Source organism: Oncorhynchus masou, chromosome 32, assembly GCF_036934945.1.
Source record: "Oncorhynchus masou masou isolate Uvic2021 chromosome 32, UVic_Omas_1.1, whole genome shotgun sequence".
Classification (NCBI taxonomy): Eukaryota; Metazoa; Chordata; class Actinopteri; order Salmoniformes; family Salmonidae; genus Oncorhynchus; species Oncorhynchus masou.
Window position 1 is genome coordinate 83898742 of NC_088243.1, and position 21374 is coordinate 83920115.

Here is a 21374-nt window from a genome sequence, read left to right on the forward strand (position 1 = left end):
ATAGTGTAGAAGGGTAGTGTAACAGTGTAGTGTATAGTGTAGCAGGGTAGTGTATAGTGTAGAAGGGTAGTGTAACAGTGTAGTGTATAGTGTAGCAGGGTAGTGTAGCCGGGTAGTGTATACTGTAGCAGGGTAGTGTATAGTGTAACAGGGTAGTGTAACAGGGTAGTGTATAGTGTAACAGGGTAGTGTATACTGTAGCAGGGTAGTGTAGTAGGGTAGTGTATAGTGTAGTAGGGTAGTGTATAGTGTAACAGGGTAGTGTAACAGGGTAGTGTAACAGGGTAGTGTATACTGTAGCAGGGTAGTGTATAGTGTAACAGGGTAGTGTAACAGGGTAGTGTAACAGGGTAGTGTATAGTGTAACAGGGTAGTGTATACTGTAGCAGGGTAGTGTAGTAGGGTAGTGTATAGTGTAACAGGGTAGTCTACAGTGTAACAGGGTAGTGTCTAGTGTAACAGGGTGGTGTATAGTGTAGTAGGGTAGTGTATAGTGTAACAGGGTAGTGTATAGTGTAACAAGGTAGTGTATACTGTAGCAGGGTAGTGTAGTAGGGTAGTGTAGCAGGGTAGTGTAGCAGGGTAGTGTATAGTGTAGCAGGGTAGAGTAGCCGGGTAGTGTAGCCGGGTAGTGTATAGTGTAGAAGGGTAGTGTAACAGGGTAGAGTATAGTGTAGCAGGGTAGTGTATAGTGTAGAAGGGTAGTGTATAGTGTAACAGGGTAGAGTATAGTGTAACAGGGTAGTGTATACTGTAGCAGGGTAGTATATAGTGTAACAGGGTAGTGTATACTGTAGCAGGGTAGTGTATAGTGTAGCAGGGTAGTGTATAGTGTAGCAGGGTAGTATATAGTGTAGCAGGGTAGTATATAGTGTAGCAGGGTAGTGTATAGTGTAACAGGGTAGTGTATACTGTAGCAGGGTAGTGTATAGTGTAGCAGGGTAGTGTATAGTGTAGCAGGGTAGTATATAGTGTAGCAGGGTAGTATATAGTGTAACAGGGTAGTGTATAGTGTAACAGGGTAGTGTATAGTGTAGCAGGGTAGTGTATAGTGTAACAGGGTAGTGTATAGTGTAGCAGGGTAGTGTATAGTGTAGCAGGGTAGTGTATAGTGTAACAGGGTAGTGTATAGTGTAACAGGGTAGTGTATAGTGTAGCAGGGTAGTGTATAGTGTAGCAGGGTAGTGTATAGTGTAACAGGGTAGTGTATAGTGTAACAGGGTAGTGTATAGTGTAGCAGGGTAGTGTATAGTGTAACAGGGTAGTGTATAGTGTAACAGGGTAGTGTATAGTGTAACAGGGTAGTGTATAGTGTAACAGGGTAGTGTATAGTGTAGCAGGGTAGTGTATAGTGTAGCAGGGTAGTGTATAGTGTAGCAGGGTAGCGTATAGTGTAATAGGTTAGTGTATACTGTAGCAGGGTAGTGCATACTGTAGCAGGTTAGTGCATACTGTAGCAGGGTAGTGCATACTGTAGCAGGTTAGTGTATACTGTAGCAGGGTAGTGTATAGTGTAGCAGGGTAGTGTATAGTGTAATAGGTTAGTGTATACTGTAGCAGGGTAGTGTATAGTGTAGCAGGGTAGTGTGTAGTGTAGCAGGGTAGTGTATACTGTAGCAGGGTAGTGTATAGTGTAGCAGGGTAGTGCATACTGTAGCAGGGTAGTGTATAGTGTAGCAGGGTAGTGTATACTGTAGCAGGGTAGTGTATAGTGTAGCAGGGTAGTGCATACTGTAGCAGGGTAGTGTATACTGTAGCATGGTAGTGTATAGTGTAGCAGGGTAGTGCATACTGTAGCAGGGTAGTGTATACTGTAGCAGGGTAGTGTATAGTGTAGCAGGGTAGTGCATACTGTAGCAGGGTAGTGTATACTGTAGCAGGGTAGTATATAGTGTAGCAGGGTAGTATATAGTGTAGCAGGGTAGTGTATAGTGTAGCAGGGTAGTGTATAGTGTAGCAGGGTAGTGTATAGTGTAGCAGGGTAGTGTATAGTGTAGCAGGGTAGTGTATAGTGTAGCAGGGTAGTGTATAGTGTAACAGGGTAGTGTATAGTGTAGCAGGGTAGTGTATAGTGTAGCAGGGTAGTCTATAGTGTTGCAGGGTAGTGTAACAGGGTAGAGTATAGTGTAGCAGGGTAGTGTATAGTGTAGCAGGGTAGTGCTGTGACAGCAAAGTCCGTGTTGGTGTGCCTGTGTGTGTGTGTGTCATCAGATGAGACACACCACTCTCATCCCTCATACCAGCCCTCTCTCACCACCATCACCCCTCATACCAGCCCTCTCTCACCACCATCACCCCTCATACCAGCCCTCTCTCACCACCATCACCCCTCATACCAGCCCTCTCTCACCACCATCACCCTCATACCAGCCCTCTCTCACCACCATCACCCCTCATACCAGCCCTCTCTCACCACCATCACCCCTCATACCAGCCCTCTCTCACCACCATCATCCCTCATACCAGCCCTCTCTCACCACCATCACCCCTCATACCAGCCCTCTCTCACCACCATCATCCCTCATACCAGCCCTCTCTCACCACTCTCACCCCTCATACCAGCCCTCTCTCACCACCATCACCCCTCATACCAGCCCTCTCTCACCACCATCACCCCTCATACCAGCCCTCTCTCACCACCATCACCCCTCATACCAGCCCTCTCTCACCACCATCACCCCTCATACCAGCCCTCTCTCACCACCATCACCCCTCATACCAGCCCTCTCTCACCACCATCACCCCTCATACCAGCCCTCTCTTACCACCATCACCCCTCATATCAGCCCTCTCTCACCACCATCACCCCTCATACCAGCCCTCTCTCACCACCATCACCCCTCATACCAGCCCTCTCTCACCACCATCACCCCTCATACCAGCCCTCTCTCACCACCATCACCCCTCATACTAGCCCTCTCTCACCACAATCACCCCTCATACCAGCCCTCTCTCACCTCTATAACCTGTCATTGTCTGCCTGGGATTGGGGCTTCATTGTCATGACCCAACGTGACAATCTATCTCTATGTCTGCCTCAGTATTTCACTTTCTCTCTTTCTTTCACTTTCACTCTCTCTTTCTCTTTCTCTCCCTCTCTCTCTGATGCTCTCTCTCTCTGTCTCTGATTCTCTCTCTTTCCTCCTCTTGTCTCTATCCAGGGCTGTGAGGGGTAAGACACCAGGGCTGTGAGGGGTAAGACACCAGGGCTGTGAGGGGTAAGGCACCAGGGCTGTGAGGAGTAAGACACCAGAGCTGTGAGGGGTAAGACACCAGGGCTGTGAGGGGTAAGACACCAGGGCTGTGAGGGGTAAGACACCAGGGCTGTGAGGGGTAAGGCACCAGGGCTGTGAGGGGTAAGGCACCAGGGCTGTGAGGGGTAAGACACCAAGGCTGCGAGGGGTAAGGCACCAGGGCTGTGAGGGGTAAGACACCAGGGCTGCGAGGAGTAAGGCACCAGGGCTGTGAGGGGTAAGACACCAGGGCTGTGAGGGGTAAGACACCAGGGCTGTGAGGGGTAAGACACCAGGGCTGTGAGGGGTAAGACACCAGGGCTGCGAGGGGTAAGACACCAGGGCTGCGAGGGGTGAGACACCAGGGCTGTGAGGGGTAAGACACCAGGGCTGTGGGGCGTTAATTGGTGGTGCATTGTGCATGGAAGGCAGCCAGCAGGTTTGACTACACACTGTGCAGTGATCTAAGCTCACAGTCATCTCGCACTGTCACGTGTTAGATTAAATGGTTCCTAGCAAGTTGGAACTGGTTCATGTAGAAGAACAAAGTTATTTGAGGAACAGAACCCGTATCGGAAGCCAAAGTGATCTATACTGTTCCGGAACAGAACCGTTATTTTAAAAGTGTTACAACTGTTAATAATGTTATTTTAGGTTCCAGGCATTTTGTTCCAGTCCCACAGAAATCGCAACAAAGCCCCTATGCAAAACCCTCACTCTGTCACTCAGAAACGTATTCCAGCGTCTGCCTGCCAGCTGGAAATCCTTACCAGTGGGTGTGTATAGTCTGCCTGCCCCTCCCCTCTGAAGCATAGGTTACTGTAGCCCCTCCCCTCTGAAGCATAGGTTACTGTAGCCCCTCCCCTCTGAAGCATAGGTTATTGTAGCCCCTCCACTCGGAAGCATAGGTTACTGTAGCCCCTCCCCTCTGAAGCATAGGTTATTGTAGCCCCTCCCCTCGGAAGCATAGGTTACTGTAGCCCCTCCCCTCTAGAGCATAGGTTACTGTAACCCCTCCCTTCTGAAGCATAGGTTACTGTAGCCCCTCCCCTCTGAAGCATAGGTTACTGTAGCCCCTCCCTTCTGAAGCATAGGTTACTGTAGCCCCTCCCCTCTGAAGCATAGGTTACTGTAGCCCCTCCCTTCTGAAGCATAGGTTACTGTAGCCCCTCCCCTCTGAAGCATAGGTTACTGTAACCCCTCCCTTCTGAAGCATAGGTTACTGTAGCCCCTCCCCTCTGAAGCATAGGTTACTGTAACCCCTCCCTTCTGAAGCATAGGTTACTGTAGCCCCTCCCCTCTGAAGCATAGGTTACTGTAACCTACTGTCGACATTACAAGCATGATTCAGAAATTAGGGAGATATGCTTAATTAGAGAACAATAGATTCACTTTTCCAGTGCTAGTTTTTCAATGCTCCCTCCTCACCCGCAGTTGCATCTCTCGCCCTACACTGTGACTGACAGCACAGTGTGTATGTGTTTGTCTTTCATTATGATTAAACCATGCTGTTACGGAAAAATACAATTTGCTCTTTAACGTCTTCCAATACAGCACACTGACTTAGTACCGGTGTCCCCTGTATAGAGCCTCGTTATTGTTATTCTTATTGTGCTACTTTTTATTATTACTTTTTATTTTAGCCCACTTGGTAAATATTTTCTTCTTCTTGAACTGCACTGCTGGTTAAGGGCTTGTAAGTAAGAATGCCATGGTAAAGTCTGGACTTGTTGTATTCGGCGCATGTGGCTAATAAAGTTTGATTTGATTTAAATTCCTTATCCGCTCCAAAGCAAACTGTTTAGAAAGGAACAGAAGTAAACAATATATATTGGTCCTTTTTAGGGGGGGGGGTCGAACCCGGTTCAGAACGTTATTTTTCTGGTGGAACAGTGGAATGGAATGAAAAAAATAATGGTTCTGTTCAGAACGAAACGATTGAAAAATAATTTTGGATCCAACCCCTGGCTCCTACAGACATGTGTAGAAATCCTCTATCTGTCGAATAGGATCAATTATAGAGGTCATGTCAGAATTCATAAACAATGACAGGAATACATGAGGAACTAAACTCTTGACGACTGGCTGAAGTTCATCTCCAAAATGAGACTTAAAAGCTGTGTTGGTAAGGAGTTATGGAGAGCTAGGTAGATGGACGTGAGAGTTATGGAGAGCTCTGTAGATGGACGTGAGAGTTATGGAGAGCTCTGTAGATGGACGTGAGAGTTATGGAGAGCTAGGTAGATGGACGTGAGAGTTATGGAGAGCTAGGTAGATGGACGTGAGAGTTATGGAGAGCTCTGTAGATGGACGTGAGAGTTATGGAGAGCTCTGTAGATGGACGTGAGAGTTATGGAGAGCTAGGTAGATGGACGTGAGAGTTATGGAGAGCTCTGTAGATGGACGTGAGAGTTATGGAGAGCTAGGTAGATGGACGTGGGAGTTATGGAGAGCGCTGTAGATGGACGTGAGAGTTATGGAGAGCTAGGTAGATGGACGTGAGAGTTATGGAGAGCTCTGTAGATGGACGTGAGAGTTATGGAGAGCTAGGTAGATGGACGTGAGAGTTATGGAGAGCTAGGTAGATGGACGTGAGAGTTATGGAGAGCTAGGTAGATGGACGTGAGAGTTATGGAGAGCTCTGTAGATGGACGAGAGAGTTATGGAGAGCTAGGTAGATGGACGTGAGAGTTATGGAGAGCTAGGTAGATGAACGTGAGAGTTATGGAGAGCTAGGTAGATGGACGTGAGAGTTATGGAGAGCTCTGTAGATGGACGTGAGAGTTATGGAGAGCTAGGTAGATGGACGTGGGAGTTATGGAGAGCGCTGTAGATGGACGTGAGAGTTATGGAGAGCTAGGTAGATGGACGTGAGAGTTATGGAGAGCTAGGTAGATGGACGTGAGAGTTATAGAGAGCACTGTAGATGGACGTGAGAGTTATGGAGAGCTAGGTAGATGGACGTGGGAGTTATGGAGAGCTGTAGATGGACGTGAGAGTTATGGAGAGCTCTGTAGATGGACGTGAGAGTTATGGAGAGCTAGGTAGATGGACGTGGGAGTTATGGAGAGCTGTAGATGGACGTGAGAGTTATGGAGAGCTCTGTAGATGGACGTGGGAGTTATGGAGAGCTCTGTAGATGGACATGGGAGTTATGGAGAGCGCTGTAGATGGACGTGAGAGTTATGGAGAGCTAGGTAGGTGGACGTGAGAGTTATGGAGAGCTCTGTAGATGGACGTGAGAGTTATGGAGAGCTAGGTAGATGGACGTGTGAGTTATGGAGAGCTAGGTAGATGGACGTGAGAGTTATGGAGAGCTAGGTAGATGGACGTGTGAGTTATGGAGAGCTAGGTAGATGGACGTGAGAGTTATGGAGAGCTAGGTAGATGGACGTGAGAGTTAAGGAGAGCTAGGTAGATGGACGTGAGAGTTATGGAGAGCTAGGTAGATGGACGTGAGAGTTATGGAGAGCTAGGTAGATGGACATGAGAGTTATGGAGAGCTAGGTAGATGGACGTGAGAGTTATGGAGAGCTAGGTAGATGGACGTGAGAGTTATAGAGAGCTAGGTAGATGGACGTGTGAGTTATGGAGAGCTAGGTAGATGGACGTGTGAGTTATGGAGAGCTAGGTAGATGGACGTGTGAGTTATGGAGAGCTAGGTAGATGGACGTGAGAGTTATGGAGAGCTAGGTAGATGGACGTGAGAGTTATGGAGAGCGCTGTAGATGGACGTGAGAGTTATGGAGAGCTCTGTAGATGGACGTGAGAGTTATGGAGAGCACTGTAGATGGACGTGAGAGTTATGGAGAGCTAGGTAGATGGACGTGAGAGTTATGGAGAGCGCTGTAGATGGACGTGAGAGTTATGGAGAGCGCTGTAGATGGACGTGGGAGTTATGGAAAGCGCTGTAGATGGACGTGGGAGTTATGGAGAGCGCTGTAGATGGACGTGGGAGTTATGGAGAGCGCTGTAGATGGATGTGAGAGTTATGGAGAGCGCTGTAGATGGACATGAGAGTTATGGAGAGCGCTGTAGATGGACGTGGGAGTTATGGAGAGCGCTGTAGATGGACGTGAGCGTTATGGAGAGCGCTGTAGATGGACGTGAGAGTTATGGAGAGCGCTGTAGATGGACGTGTGAGTTATGTAGAGCGCTGTAGATGGACGTGAGAGTTATGGAGAGCGCTGTAGATGGACGTGAGAGCCTGCACCTTTTTGGGTCCCCCTGTTCTCATCTCATAGACGTCTATAGTGTAGTTGGACCTCCGGCCATAGCTGTCAAACTGGATGTTCCCCGTCATCCCCTGAACCTGGACCTGCACCGCGGGACAGTAAAACACAGTGACAAAACATACAGAACAACGTGTAATACAGACTGCCATGTTATTACCGAAACACACAGAACAACATGTAATACAGACTGCCATGTTATTATCGAAACACACAGAACAACGTGTAATACAGACTGCCATGGTATTATCGAAACACACAGAACAACGTGTAATACAGACTGCCATGTTATTATCGAAACACACAGAACAATGTGTAATACAGAAAGCCAAGTTATTATCAAATTTGGAAATGGCTGGATTTAGGAAATGGCAGGTATTCACATAGGTTGAATCGTTGGCGTTAATCAAATGATGGAACTGATAGGCTTTAATAAAAGATGTGGGTTTATGGTAATGAGAATGAGAGTCTCTTTGTATTTCAGAGAGCTGAGCTGAGGGGGAGAGAATTTAACTGTGAGAGGTCTGTGAGAGGGAGGCAGAGGAACGAGGAGATTAGTCTCTTTTTATCGTTCTCTATCTCTCCCTCTGCCCCCTCTTTATATAGATATCTATCTTTCTCTCTTCCCCCTCTTTCTATAGCTCTCTATCTGCCCCCTCTTTCTATCGCACTTGCTCTTCATTTCTCTGTCTCGGTTTCTCAATCTTACAAGTCTCACTCTTATCATCTCCATCTCACTCACTACTTCCCCTGTCTATCTCTCTCTTTACTCCCTACCTACCTCCATCTCTCTCACTACTTCCCCAATCTATCTCTCTCTCCTCCCTACCTCAATCTCTCTCACTACTCCCCCCATCTATCTATCTCTCTCTCCTCCCTACCTATCTCCATCTCTCTCACTACTCCCCCCATCTATCTATCTCTCTCTCCTCCCTACCTACCTCCATCTCTCTCACTACTTCCCCCATCTATCTATCTCTCTCTCCTCCCTACCTACCTCCATTATTCTCACTACTTCCCCCGTCTATCTCTCTCTCTCTCCTCCCTACCTACCTCCATCACTCTCACTACTTCCCCGTCTATCTCTCTCTCTCTCCTCCCTACCTACCTCCATCACTCTCACTACTTCCCCCATCTATCTCTCTCTCTCTCCTCCCTACCTACCTCCATTACTCTCACTACTTCCCCTGTCTATCTCTCTCTCTCTCCTCCCTACCTACCTCCATCACTCTCACTACTTCCCCCGTCTATCTCTCTCTCTCTCCTCCCTACCTACCTCCATCACTCTCACTACTTCCCCCGTCTATCTCTCTCTCTCTCCTCCCTACCTACCTCCATTACTCTCACTACTTCCCCTGTCTATCTCTCTCTCTCCTCCCTACCTACCTCCATCACTCTCACTACTTCCCCCGTCTATCTCTCTCTCTCCATCACTCTCACTACTTCCCCCGTCTATCTATCTCTCTCTCCTCCCTACCTACCTCCATTACTCTCACTACTTTCCCCGTCTATCTCTCTCCCCTCGCTCCCTACCTACCTCCATCTCTCTCACTACTTCCCCCATCTATCTCTCTCTCTCTCCTCCCTACCTACCTCCATCTCTCACTACAACCCCCGTCTATCTGTCTCCCCTCGCTCCCTACCTACCTCTTTCCTTCCTTCTCTCTCTCCTTTCCCTTCTCTGCCTACCACCTTCCTTCTCTCTCTCTACCTCCCTCCCCATCTTTCCCTCTATCTTACCATTTTGAGTGCTCTCTCGATGTCGATGCCCTGGCTCCATGGCACAGCAGGGTTGGCCAGACAGTCTCCTGCTCCCCCTCGCCTTGACACATCTACCCGTTGGCGCCGCAGGTACCGGAACGCCTCAGCAATCACCAGGATGGCATCGTGGGTCAGAGCTGACGTGTACTGCCGAGGACAAGAGAGTTCAGGGGGTTCACAAGAGATCACCAGAAATCACAAGAGATCACCAGAAATCACGAGAGATCACCAGAAATCACAAGAGAGATCATGGGAGACTAACCGATGATCACACTGTCCCACACGTTCATCGCAGACTTACCTTAACTTGGAGAGAACAGGTTGTTCCTTAACCTGCACCTTGACTAAATGTGTGAAGGCAACAGTGAATGTTTACTGTTGTCCCACACGAAGGATTCAGCCCCCACCAACCCTCGGGCCAATTTAAACCTTTTTTGCGCTAACTCACATTTTTTTGCACAAGCGCTTCTATTGCAGTAAATTATCTATCCTGTTGCCTAGTCACTTTACAACTACCTACATGTACAGTACATAGCTACCTCAATTACCTCGAACATCGATACAATGACTCGGTACTGGTACTCCCTGTATATGGCCATGTAATTTGCTACTTCCTATGTATACCATGTTATTTACTACTTCCTGTATATAGTCATGTTATTTTCTACTTCCTGTATATATCCATGTTATTTACTACTTCCTGTATATATCCATGTTATTTTCTACTTCCTGGATATAGCCATGTTATTTACTGCTTCCTGTATATAGCCATGTTATTTTCTACTTCCTGTATATAGCCATGTTATTTTCTACTTCCTGTATATAGCCATGTTATTTTCTACTTCCTGTATATAGCCATGTTATTTTCTACTTCCTGTATATATCCATGTTATTTACTACTTCCTGTATATATCCATGTTATTTTCTACTTCCTGTATATATCCATGTTATTTTCTACTTCCTGTATATATCCATGTTATTTACTACTTCCTGTATATATCCATGTTATTTTCTACTTCCTGTATATATCCATGTTATTTTCTACTTCCTGTATATAGCCATGTTATTTTCTACTTCCTGTATATATCCATGTTATTTACTACTTCCTGTATATATCCATGTTATTTTCTACTTCCTGTATATAGCCATGTTATTTTCTACTTCCTGTATATATCCATGTTATTTTCTACTTCCTGTATATATCCATGTTATTTTCTACTTCCTGGATATAGCCATGTTATTTACTGCTTCCTGTATATAGCCATGTTATTTCTACTTCCTATATATATATACATGTTATTTTCTACTTCATATATATATATATATATATATATATATATATATATATATATATATATACATTATTTTCTACTTCCTGTATTTAAACATGTTATTTACTACTTCCTGTGTATATACCATGTTATTTACTACTTCCTATACATGTTATTTTCTACTTCTGTCACGCCTTGGTCTTAGTATTTTGTGTTTTGGTTAATTAGTTGGTCAGGCCAGGGTGTGACATGGGTTTATGTTGTTGTATTTCGTAGTGGGGTTTTGTAGTTATTGGGATTGCGGCTGAGTAGGGGTGTTGCATAGGTTTGGCTGCCTGAGGCGGTTCTCAATCAGACTCAGGTGATTCTCGTTGTCTCTGATTGGGAACCGTATTTAGGTAGCCTGGGTTTCACTTTGTATTTCGTGGGTGATTGTTCCTGTCTCTGTGTAGTGTTCATCAGATAGGCTGTAATTAGTTTTCACGTTCCGTTTGTTGTTTTGTATTTATTTAAGTTATTTCATGTATAGCTATCTTCTACATTAAAGACATGAGTAACCACCACGCTGCATTTTGGTCCGACTCTCTTTCAACAAACGAAGAACGCCGTTACAACTTCCTATATATATATACACACATTATGTTCTACTTCCTGTATATAAACATGTTATTTACCACTTCCTATATATAAAATTGATGTTCTACTTCCTGTGTATAAACATGTTATTTACTACTTCCTGTGTATAGACATGTTATTTACTACTTCCTGTGTATAGACATGTTATTTACTACTTCCTGTGTATAGACATGTTATTTACTACTTCCTGTGTATAGACATGTTATTTACTATTTCCAATATATAGTCATGTTATTTACTACTTCCTATATATATCCATGCTATTTTTTACTTCCTAAACTCAGCAACAACAAAAAAAGTCCTCTCACTGTCAAATGTGTTTTTTTTTCAGCAAACTTAACATGTGTAAATATTTGTAAGAACATAACAAGATTCAACAACTGAGACATAAATTGAACAAGTTCCACAGACATGTGACTAACAGAAATGGAATAATGTATCCCTGAACAAAGGTGGGGAATGGCCCTAGACCTCACCCTCTGATCCAACAAGTCCCAGACGTGCTCAATGAGATTGAGATCCGGGCTCTTCGCTGGCCATGGCAGAATACTGCCATTCCTGTCTTGCAGTATGGCTGGTGGCATTGTCATGCTGGAGTGTCATGTCAGGATGAGCCTGCAGGAAGGGTACCACATGAGGGAGGAGGATGTCTTCCTTGTAACGCACAGCGTTGAGATTGTCTGCAATGACAACAAGCTCAGTCCGATAACGCTCTGGCACACCGCCCCAGAACATGACGGACCCTCCACCTCCAACTCAATCCCGCTACAGAGTACAGGCCTGGGTGTAACCCTCATTCCTTCGACCATCACCCCTGGTGAGACAAAACCGCGACTCGTCAGTGAAGAGCACTTTTTGATAGTCCTGTCTGAGCCAGCAATGGTGGGTTAGTGTCGTTGTTGCCGGTGATATCTGGTGAGGACCTGCCTTACAACAGGCCTACAAGCCCTCAGTCCAGCCTCTCTCAGCCTATTGAGGACAGTCTGAGCACTGATGGAGGAAATATGCATTCCTGGTGTAACTCAGGCAGTTGTTGTTGCCATCCTGTACCTGTACCACAGGTGTGATGTTCGGATGTACCGATCCTGTGCAGGTGTTGTTACACGTGGTCTGCCACTGCGAGGACGATCAGCTGTCTCCCTGTAGCGCTGTCTTAGGCATCTCACAGTACGGACATTGCAATTTATTGCCCTGGCCACATCAGCAGTCCTCATGCCTCCTTGCAGCATGCCTAAAGCACGTTCACACAGATGAGCAGGGACCTTGGGCATATTTCTTTTGGTATTTTTCAGAGTCTGTAGAAAGGTCTCTTTAGTGTCCTAAGTTTTCATAACTGTGACCTTAGTTGCCTACAGTCTGGAATGTTATTTACTTCTTCCTATATATAGCCATGATATTTTCTACTTCCTGCATATAGCCATGTTATTTTCTACTTCCTGTATGTAGCCATGTTATTTTCTACTTCCTGTATATAGCCATGTTATTTTCTATTTCCTGCATATAGCCATGTTATTTTCTACTTCCTGTATGTAGCCATGTTATTTTCTACTTCCTGTATATAGCCATGTTATTTTCTATTTCCTGTATATAGCCATGTTATTTTCTACTTCCTGTCTATAGCCATGTTATTTACTACTCTCTGTCTATAGCCATGTTATTTCCTACTCTGTTCTACTTCCTGTATATAACCATGTTATGTTCTACTTCCTGTATATAGCCATGTTATTTACTACTTCCTGTATATAGCCATGTTATTTACTACTCTCTGTCTATAACCATGTTATTTCCTACTCTGTTCTACTTCCTGTATATAGCCATGTTATGTTCTACTTCCTGTCTATAGCCATGATATTTTCTACTTCCTGTATATAGCCATGTATTGTTCTACTTCCTGTCTATAGCCATGTTATGTTCTACTTCCTGTATATAGCCATGTTATGTTCTACTTCCTATCTATAGCCATGTAATGTTCTACTTCCTGTATATAGCCATGTTATTTACTACTTCCTGCATATAGCCATGTTATTTTCTACTTCCTGTATATAGCCATGTTATTTTCTACCTTCTTTATATAGCCATGTTATTTACTACTTATTGTATATAGCCATGTTATTTACTATTTCCTGTCTATAGCCATGTTATGTTCTACTTCCTGTATATAGCCATGTTATGTTCTACTTCCTATATATAGCCATGTTATGTTCTACTTCCAGTATATAGACATGTTATGTTCTTCTTCCTGTATATAGCCATGTTATGTTCTACTTCCTGTATATAGCCATGTTATTTTCTACTCCCTGTATGTAGCCATGTTATGTTCTACTTCCTGTATATAGCCATGTTATTTACTACTTCCTGTCTATAGCCATGTAATGTTCTACTTCCTGTCTATAGCCATGTTATTTACTACTTCCTGTCTATAGCCATGTTATGTTCTACTTCCTGTATGTAGCCATGTTATTTTCTACTTCCTGTATATAGCCATGTTATTTTCTACTTCCTGTCTATAGCCATGTTATTTTCTACTTCCTGTATATAGCCATGTTAGTTTCTACTTCCTGTCTATAGCCATGTATTTTCTACTTCCTGTCTATAGCCATGTTATGTTTTACTTCCTGTATATAGCCATGTTATGTTCTACTTCCTGTCTATAGCCATGTTATTTTCTACTTCATGTCTATAGCCATGTTATTTTCTACTCCCTGTATATAGCCATGTTATTTTCTACTTCCTGTATATAGCCATGCTATTTTCTTCTCATTATTGTCAGTCGTTATTCACTGTGTATTTATTTCTAATATATATATATATATATATATATAAAAAAATATATCCCATTTAGCAGACGCTTTTGTCCAAAGCGACTTACAAGTCGGCTGGGGCCACTACTTTTACATATGGGTGGCCCCAGCGGGAATCGAACCCACGACGCTTGGCGTTGCAAGCGCCATGCTCTACCGACTGAGCCACACAGGACCTTTCTCATGTCACAATTTATATTTTCCTCTTATCTTCCTCTCTGTATGGTTGGAAAAGGATCCATCAGTCAGCATTTCACTGTTAGTCTACTCCTGTTGTTTACCAAGCATGTGACAAATACATATATGTTCAGTTTTTACTTTTATCTTATCTTTAACTATACCTGTTGTCTACAAAGTATTTGACAAATATAATTTGATTTGATATATACATTTGAATGAATTACTATAGCGCACTCCTTGGGACAATGAGTGTGTTCTTGTAAATACCAGTTCTCTATGGCAAAACGTATCATTCACCCAAGTTTTGTCAAAATCGGGCCAGTGCTATCTGTGATGTTGCGTGTGACTAACGTACAAATGTACTACCGGACAGAGACAGATTCACAGTTCCTTCCCCGATTTCATCGTGGGGGACAATTAAGTGTAATTTCAAACCCATTTCTTCCTTGGTCATTGTTTAATTAGATGTACATTGAAGCTGTGCTATAACCTTGCTTCACACCTGCCTATCAATATATCAATCGTTGGGGAAGGGAAGGAGAGAAATGAAAAAAGAAAGAGAATGGGAGAGTGACATACTGAGAGGAGAAGAAGTGAGAAGAGAGGAGAAGGAGAGGAAAACGAAGAGAGGAGAAGGAGAGGAAACGAAAGTGAGAAGAGAGGAGAAGGAGAGGAAACAAAAGTGAGAAGAGAGGAGAAGGAGGGGAAAACAAAAGTGAGAAGAGAGGAGAAGGAGAGGAAACGAAAGTGAGAAGAGAGGAGAAGGAGAGGAAACGAAAGTGAGAAGAGAGGAGAAGGAGAGGAAACAAAAGTGAGAAGAGAGGAGAAGGAGGGGAAAACAAAAGTGAGAAGAGAGGAGAAGGAGAGGAAACGAAAGTGAGAAGAGAGGAGAAGGAGGGGAAAACAAAAGTGAGAAAGTAATGCGAGAAGAAAGAGTTGGGAGAGTGACAGAGGCTGAGAGGAGAAGGACAAGAGGGAGAGCTCTCTATCCAAAAGAAGAGATGGATACATTCAGTTTTGCATACATAACAGTACATCATGAAAGGCTTGGCTGCTGTTCTGTAGTCTGCAGTAGGTACCTTGAGCGGGGTGTTCTTGGCCTCTGGGAATTCCCTTTCATCCAGTCTCTCCCAGCGCTGTAGGAACTGCTGAACGATGGGGTTCTCAGGGCTCACTATCTGGAAGCCTGATATGTTGGCCCCGCCTAGGAAGACCTTGTCCAAGCTCACATTGGAGAAACCCTGACATCAGAGAGAGAGGAGGGAGGCATGGACGGAGACAGGGAGAGAAGGATGGAGGGAGAGAGACAGGGAGAGGAACAGAGGGCAATAGACACAGAGAGAGAGAGAGAGAGAGAGAGAGAGAGAGAGAGAGAGAGAGAGAGAGAGAGAGAAAGCGAGAGAAAGCGAGAGAAAGCGAGAGAGAAAGCGAGAGAGAGACAGAGGGAGAGAGACAGACAGTGAGACAGAGAGAGAGAGAGAGAGAGAGAGAGGCAGAGAGGCAGAGAGAGAGAGAGAGAGAAGAGAGAGAGAGAGAGAGAGAGAGAGAGAGAGAGAGACAGAGACAGAGAGAGAGAGAGAGAGAGAGACAGAGAGAGAGAGAGAGAGAGAGAGACAGAGAGAGACAGAGAGAGAGAGAGAGAGAGAGAGACAGAGACAGAGAGAGAGAGAGAGACAGAGAGAGAGAGACAGAGAAACAGAGGGAATTCAGGGTCCAAAAGCATAACGTTTCCAATAAAATTTTAAAGGAATCACCTTGAAATTGTGTTTAGGGATATGAAAACCACCCTGAATGTTGCACGGGGAAGGATGTCATAAATCTAGCTACTCAATGTAACTCAGTGAAGAGTTTTCAACCCTACAAGGTAGTCAATAGTCACAGAAACGAATAACATTTTATTTTCCGCCATAATAAAATGGAGGTCTATGTTTCTTTGAACAGTGTCTCTTCTACATACGGTACTGCGCAATAGAATTAAGATATGGTACAACAACACAACAACACCTTTTCCCATGGTTGATGGCTTAGTCCTTCTTCCCAGAGAATCAAACGTATTGTAATGTATTCTGACAAGCCGGCGGCTCCAACTGCCGTCAAATTACACGGTGCCTCCTGGAGTCATGTCAGAGTGAGCTTTCTTTTCATGGTCAAATTGCTAGTTTCAGAGTACAGCGTCATGTTATGGAGTACAAGGGCATGTGTCCGTGACTTGTGCATAATGGGGACTTTTAAAGTCAGGGACACAGTGGAGAGAGAACAACAGGACAGGAGAGGAGAGAGGAGGGGAATGGGAGGGGAGAGGAGAGGGGAATGGAAGGGGAGAGGAAAGGAAAGGAAAGGAGAGGAGAGGGGAATGTGAGGGGAGAGGAGAGGGGAGGAGAGGAGAGGGGGATGGGAGGGGAAAGGAGAGGAGAGGGGAATGGGAGGGGAGAGGAGAGGAAAGGAGAGGAGAGGGGAATGGGAGAGGAGTGGAGAGGAGAGGGGAATGGGAAGAGAGAGGAGAGGAGAGGAGAGGAGAGGAAAGGAGAGGAGAGGGGAATGGGAAGGGAGAGGAAAGGAGAGGAAAGGAGAAGAGAGGGGAATGGGAGGGGAGAGGAGAGGAGAGGGGTATGGAAGGGGAGAGGAAAGGAAAGGAGAAGAGAGAGGAATGTGAGGGGAGAGGAGAGGAAAGGAGAGGAGAGGGGAATGGGAAGGGAAAGGAGAGAAGAGGAGAGGGGAATGGGAGGGGAGAGGAGAGGAAAGGAGAGGAGTGGAGAGGAGAGGGGAATGGGAGAGGAGTGGAGAGGAGAGGGGAATGGGAAGGGAGAGGAGAGGGGAGGAAAGGAGAGGAGAGGGGAATGGGAAGGGAGAGGAAAGGAGAGGAAAGGAGAAGAGAGGGGAATGGGAGGGGAGGGGAGAGGAGAGGAGAGGGGAAGGGGAGAGGAAAGGAAAGGAGAGGAGAGGGGAATGTGAGGGGAGAGGAGAGGAAAGGAGAGGAGAGGGGAATGGGAGGGGAAAGGAGAGGAGAGGAGAGGGGAATGGGAGGGGAGAGAAGAGGAAAGGAAAGGAAAGGAGAGGAGAGGGGGATGGGAGAGGAGTGGAGAGGAGAGGAGAGGAGAGGGGAATGGGAGGGGAGAGGAAAGGAGATGAGAGGAGAATGGGAGGGGAGGGGAGAGGAAAGGAGATGAGAGGAGAATGGGAGGGGAGGGGAGAGGAGAGGAGAATGGGAGGGGAGAGGAGAGGAGAATGGGAGGGGAGGGGAGAGGAAAGGAGAGGAGAATGGGAGGAGAGGAGAATGGGAGGGGAGAGGAGAGGAAAGGAGATGAGAGGAGAATGGGAGGGGAGGGGAGAGGAAAGGAGAGGAGAATGGGAGGGGAGGGGAGAGGAAAGGAGAGGAGAATGGGAGGGGAGGGGAAAGGAGAGGGCCCTTGCTCTCATCTTAATAATACAGGAGTCAACCTGTATCTACAAGGTTCCACTTTATCCCTCCGATGACAGAAGATCAAACACTACATCCAAACGGTTGAGTTTGAAATGACTATGTCCCTCCCCTGTGACCTTCTTCTCCAATACATTTTGAGATGGAGGCAAGGAGATAGGAGGCAGAAAAAATGCTTGTGTTCCTAGCTCTATCAGTGGAGTAATATTTATCAATACACATCTACAAAGTAAAATAATGGAATAAAGATATATAGAAATATTAGGAAAAAACAATGTTGGAATACAGAGTGTATATATATATATATATAAACAAACACAGTTTAAGTCGAAGTTTACATACACTTAGGTTGGAATCATTAAAATAAGTTTTTCAACCACTCCACAAATTTCTTGTTAACAAGCTATAGTTTTGGCAAGTCGGTTCGGACATCTACTTTGTGCATGACACAAGTCATTTTTCCAACAGTTGTTTAAAAACAGATAATTTCACTTATAATTCACTGTATCACAATTCCAGTGGGTCAGAGGTTTACATACCCCAAGTTGACTGTGCCTTTAAACAGCGTGGACAATTCCAGAAAATTATGTTGTGGCTTTAGAAGCTTCTGATAGTTGACATGATAATTGACATCATTTGAGTCAATTGGAGGTGTACCTGTGGATGTATTTCAAGGCCTACCTTTAAACCCAATGCCTCTTTGCTTGACATCATGAAAAAATCTAAAGAAATCAGCCAAGACCTCCGAAAACATATTGTAGACCTCCACAAGTCCGGTGCATCATTGGGAGAAATGTCCAAATGCCTGAACGTACCACGTTCATCTGTACAAACAATAGTATGCAAGTATAAACACCATGGGACCACGCAGCCGTTATACCGCTCAGTAAAATCTCTAGTCTCCTAGAGATTAACGTACTTTGGTGCGAAAAGTGCAAATCCATCCCAGAACAACAGCTAAGGACCTTGTGAAGATGCTGGAGGAAACAGGTACAGAAGTATCTATATCCACAGTAAAACGAGTCCTGTATCGACATAACCTGAAAGTCCGCTCAGCAAGGAAGAAGCCACTGCTCCAAAACCGCCATAAAAAAGCCAGACTACGGTTTGCAACTGCACATGGGGACAAAGATCGTACTGTTTGGAAAAATGTCCTCTGGTTTGATGAAACAAAAATATAACTTTTTGGCCATATTGACCATCGTTATGTTTGGAGGAAAAAGGGGAGGCTTGCAAGCCGAAGAACACAATCCCAACTGTGAAGCTCGGGGGTGGCAGCATCATGTTGTAGGGGTGCTTTGCTGCAGGAGAGACTGGTGCGCTTCACAAAATAGATGGCATCATTAGGGAGGAAAATGTTGTGGCTATATTGAAGCAACATCTCAAGACATCAGTCAGGAAGTTAAATCTTGGGTCTTCCAAATGGACATTGACCCCAAGCATACTTCCAAAGTTGTGGCAAAGTGGCTTAAAGGACAACAAAGTCAAGGTATTGGAGTGGTCATAACAAAGCCCTGACCTCAATCCTATAGAAAATGTGTGGGCAGAACTGAAAAAGCATGTGCGAGCAAGGAGGCCTATAAACCTGACTCAGTTACACCAGCTGTGTCAGGCCCTGACCATAGAGAGCCCTCGGTTCTCTTTGGTGTTAAGGTCAGAGCATGACTGGGGGGTGTTCTAGTCATTTATTTTCTATGTTGCTGGTTGGCATGGTTCCCAATTAGAGGCAGCTGGTAATCGTTGCCTCTAATTGGGGATCATATTTAGGAAGCCCTTTCTCCCACCTGCTTTGTGGGTTATTGTTTTGTTGAGTGCTGATGTGCGCTCTGTTTGTTCACGGTCTGTGTTTGTTTATTGTTTTGTTTAGAAGTTTCACTCTAAATAAATATGTGGAACTCTAATCACGCTGCGCCTTGGTCTGTCTTTCCACACAGCCGTGACACTCTGTCAGTAGGAATGGACCAAATTTCACCCAACTTATTGTGGGAAGCTTGTGCAAGTCTACCCGAAAAGCTTGACCCAAGTTTTTTTAAAGTAAAGGCAATTCTACCAAATACTAATTGAGTGTATGCAAAATTCTGACCCACTGGGAATGTGATGAAAGAAATAAAAGCTGAAATAAATCTCTCTCTCTACTATTATTCTGACATTTCACATTCTTAAAATAAAGTGGTAATCCTAACTGACCTAAGACATGACACTTTTACTAGGGTTAAATGTCAGAAAGTGTGAAAAACTGAGTTTATTAAATGTATTTGGCTAAGGTGTATGTAAACTTCCAATTAACTGTTTACAGTACCAGTCAAAAGTTTGGACACACCTTTTCATTCAAGGGTTTTCTTTATTTTACTATTTTCTACACTGTAGAATAATAATGAGACATCAAAACTATAAAATAACACATATGGAATCATGTCGTAACCAGAAAAGTGTTAAACAAATCAAAATATATTTTAGATTTTAGATTCTTCAAAGTAGCCACCCTTTGCCTCGATGACAACTTTGAACACTCTTGGCACTCTCTCAACCAGCTTCATGAGGTCACCTGGAATGCATTTTTAAAAGTTAATTTGTGGAATTTATTTTCTTCTTAATCAGTTTGAGCCAATCAGTTGTGTCCTGAGATAGTAGGGGTGGTATACAGAAGATAGCCCTATTTGGTAAAAGACCAAGTCCAAATTATGGCAAGAACAGCTCAAATAAGCAAAGAGAAACGACAGTCCAACATTACTTTAAGATATGAAGGTCAGTCAATCAGGAACATTTCAAGAACTTTGAAACTTTCTTCAAGTGCAGTAGCAAAAACCATCAAGAGCTATGATGAAACTGGCTCTAATGAGGACCGCCACAAGAAAGGAATACCCAGAGTTACCTCTGCTGCCAAGGATACGTTAATTAGAGTTACCTCTGCTGCCAGTGATAAGTTAATTAGAGTTACCTCTGCTGCCAAGGATAAGTTAATTAGAGTTACCTCTGCTGCCAAGGATAAGTTCGAGTTACCTCTGCTGCCAAGGATAAGTTAATTAGAGTTACCTCTGCTGCCAAGGATAAGTTAATTAGAGTTACCTCTGCTGCCAAGGATAAGTTAATTAGAGTTACCTCTGCTGCCAAGGGTAAGTTAATTAGAGTTACCTCTGCTACCAAGGATAAGTTAATTAGAGTTACCTCTGCTGCCAAGGATAAGTTAATTAGAGTTACCTCTGCTGCCAAGGATAAGTTAATTAGAGTTACCTCTGCTGCCAAGGATAAGTTAATTAGAGTTACCTCTGCTGCCAAGGGTAAGTTAATTAGAGTTACCTCTGCTACCAAGGATAAGTTAATTAGAGTTACCTCTGCTGCCAAGGATAAGTTAATTAGAGTTACCTCTGCTGCCAAGGATAAGTTAATTAGAGTTACCTCTGCTGCCAAGGATAAGTTAATTAGAGTTACCTCTGCTGCCAAGGATAAGTTAATTAGAGTTACCTCTGCTGCCAAGGATAAGTTAATTAGAGTTACCTCTGCTGCCAAGGATAAGTTAATTAGAGTTACCTCTGCTGCCAAGGATACGTTAATTAGAGTTACCTCTGCTGCCAAGGATAAGTTAATTAGAGTTACCTCTGCTGCCAATGATAAGTTAATTAGAGTTACCTCTGCTGCCAAGGATAAGTTAATTAGAGTTACCTCTGCTGCCAAGGATAAGTTAATTAGAGTTACCTCTGCTGCCAAGGATAAGTTAATTAGAGTTACCTCTGCTGCCAAGGATAAGTTAATTAGAGTTACCTCTGCTGCCAAGGATAAGTTAATTAGAGTTACCTCTGCTGCCAAGGATAAGTTAATTAGAGTTACCTCTGCTGCCAAGGATA

General features: G+C 44.4%; 1 protein-coding gene across 3 annotated transcripts in view; it reads right to left on the reverse strand.

The window, feature by feature from the left end:
* The window catches only part of LOC135526714 (glutamate receptor 3), a 292678-nt gene that overhangs the window by 71670 nt on the left and 199634 nt on the right, over positions 1-21374 (reverse strand). For all 3 annotated transcript variants that reach the window (XM_064955313.1, XM_064955311.1, XM_064955312.1), the window contains exons 6-8: positions 15194-15355; positions 9206-9373; positions 7447-7551 (exon numbers count right to left, since the gene is read on the reverse strand). In XM_064955313.1, the coding sequence (XP_064811385.1) occupies positions 7447-7551; positions 9206-9373; positions 15194-15355 (435 nt within the window). The remainder of the gene's footprint in view (positions 1-7446; positions 7552-9205; positions 9374-15193; positions 15356-21374) is intronic.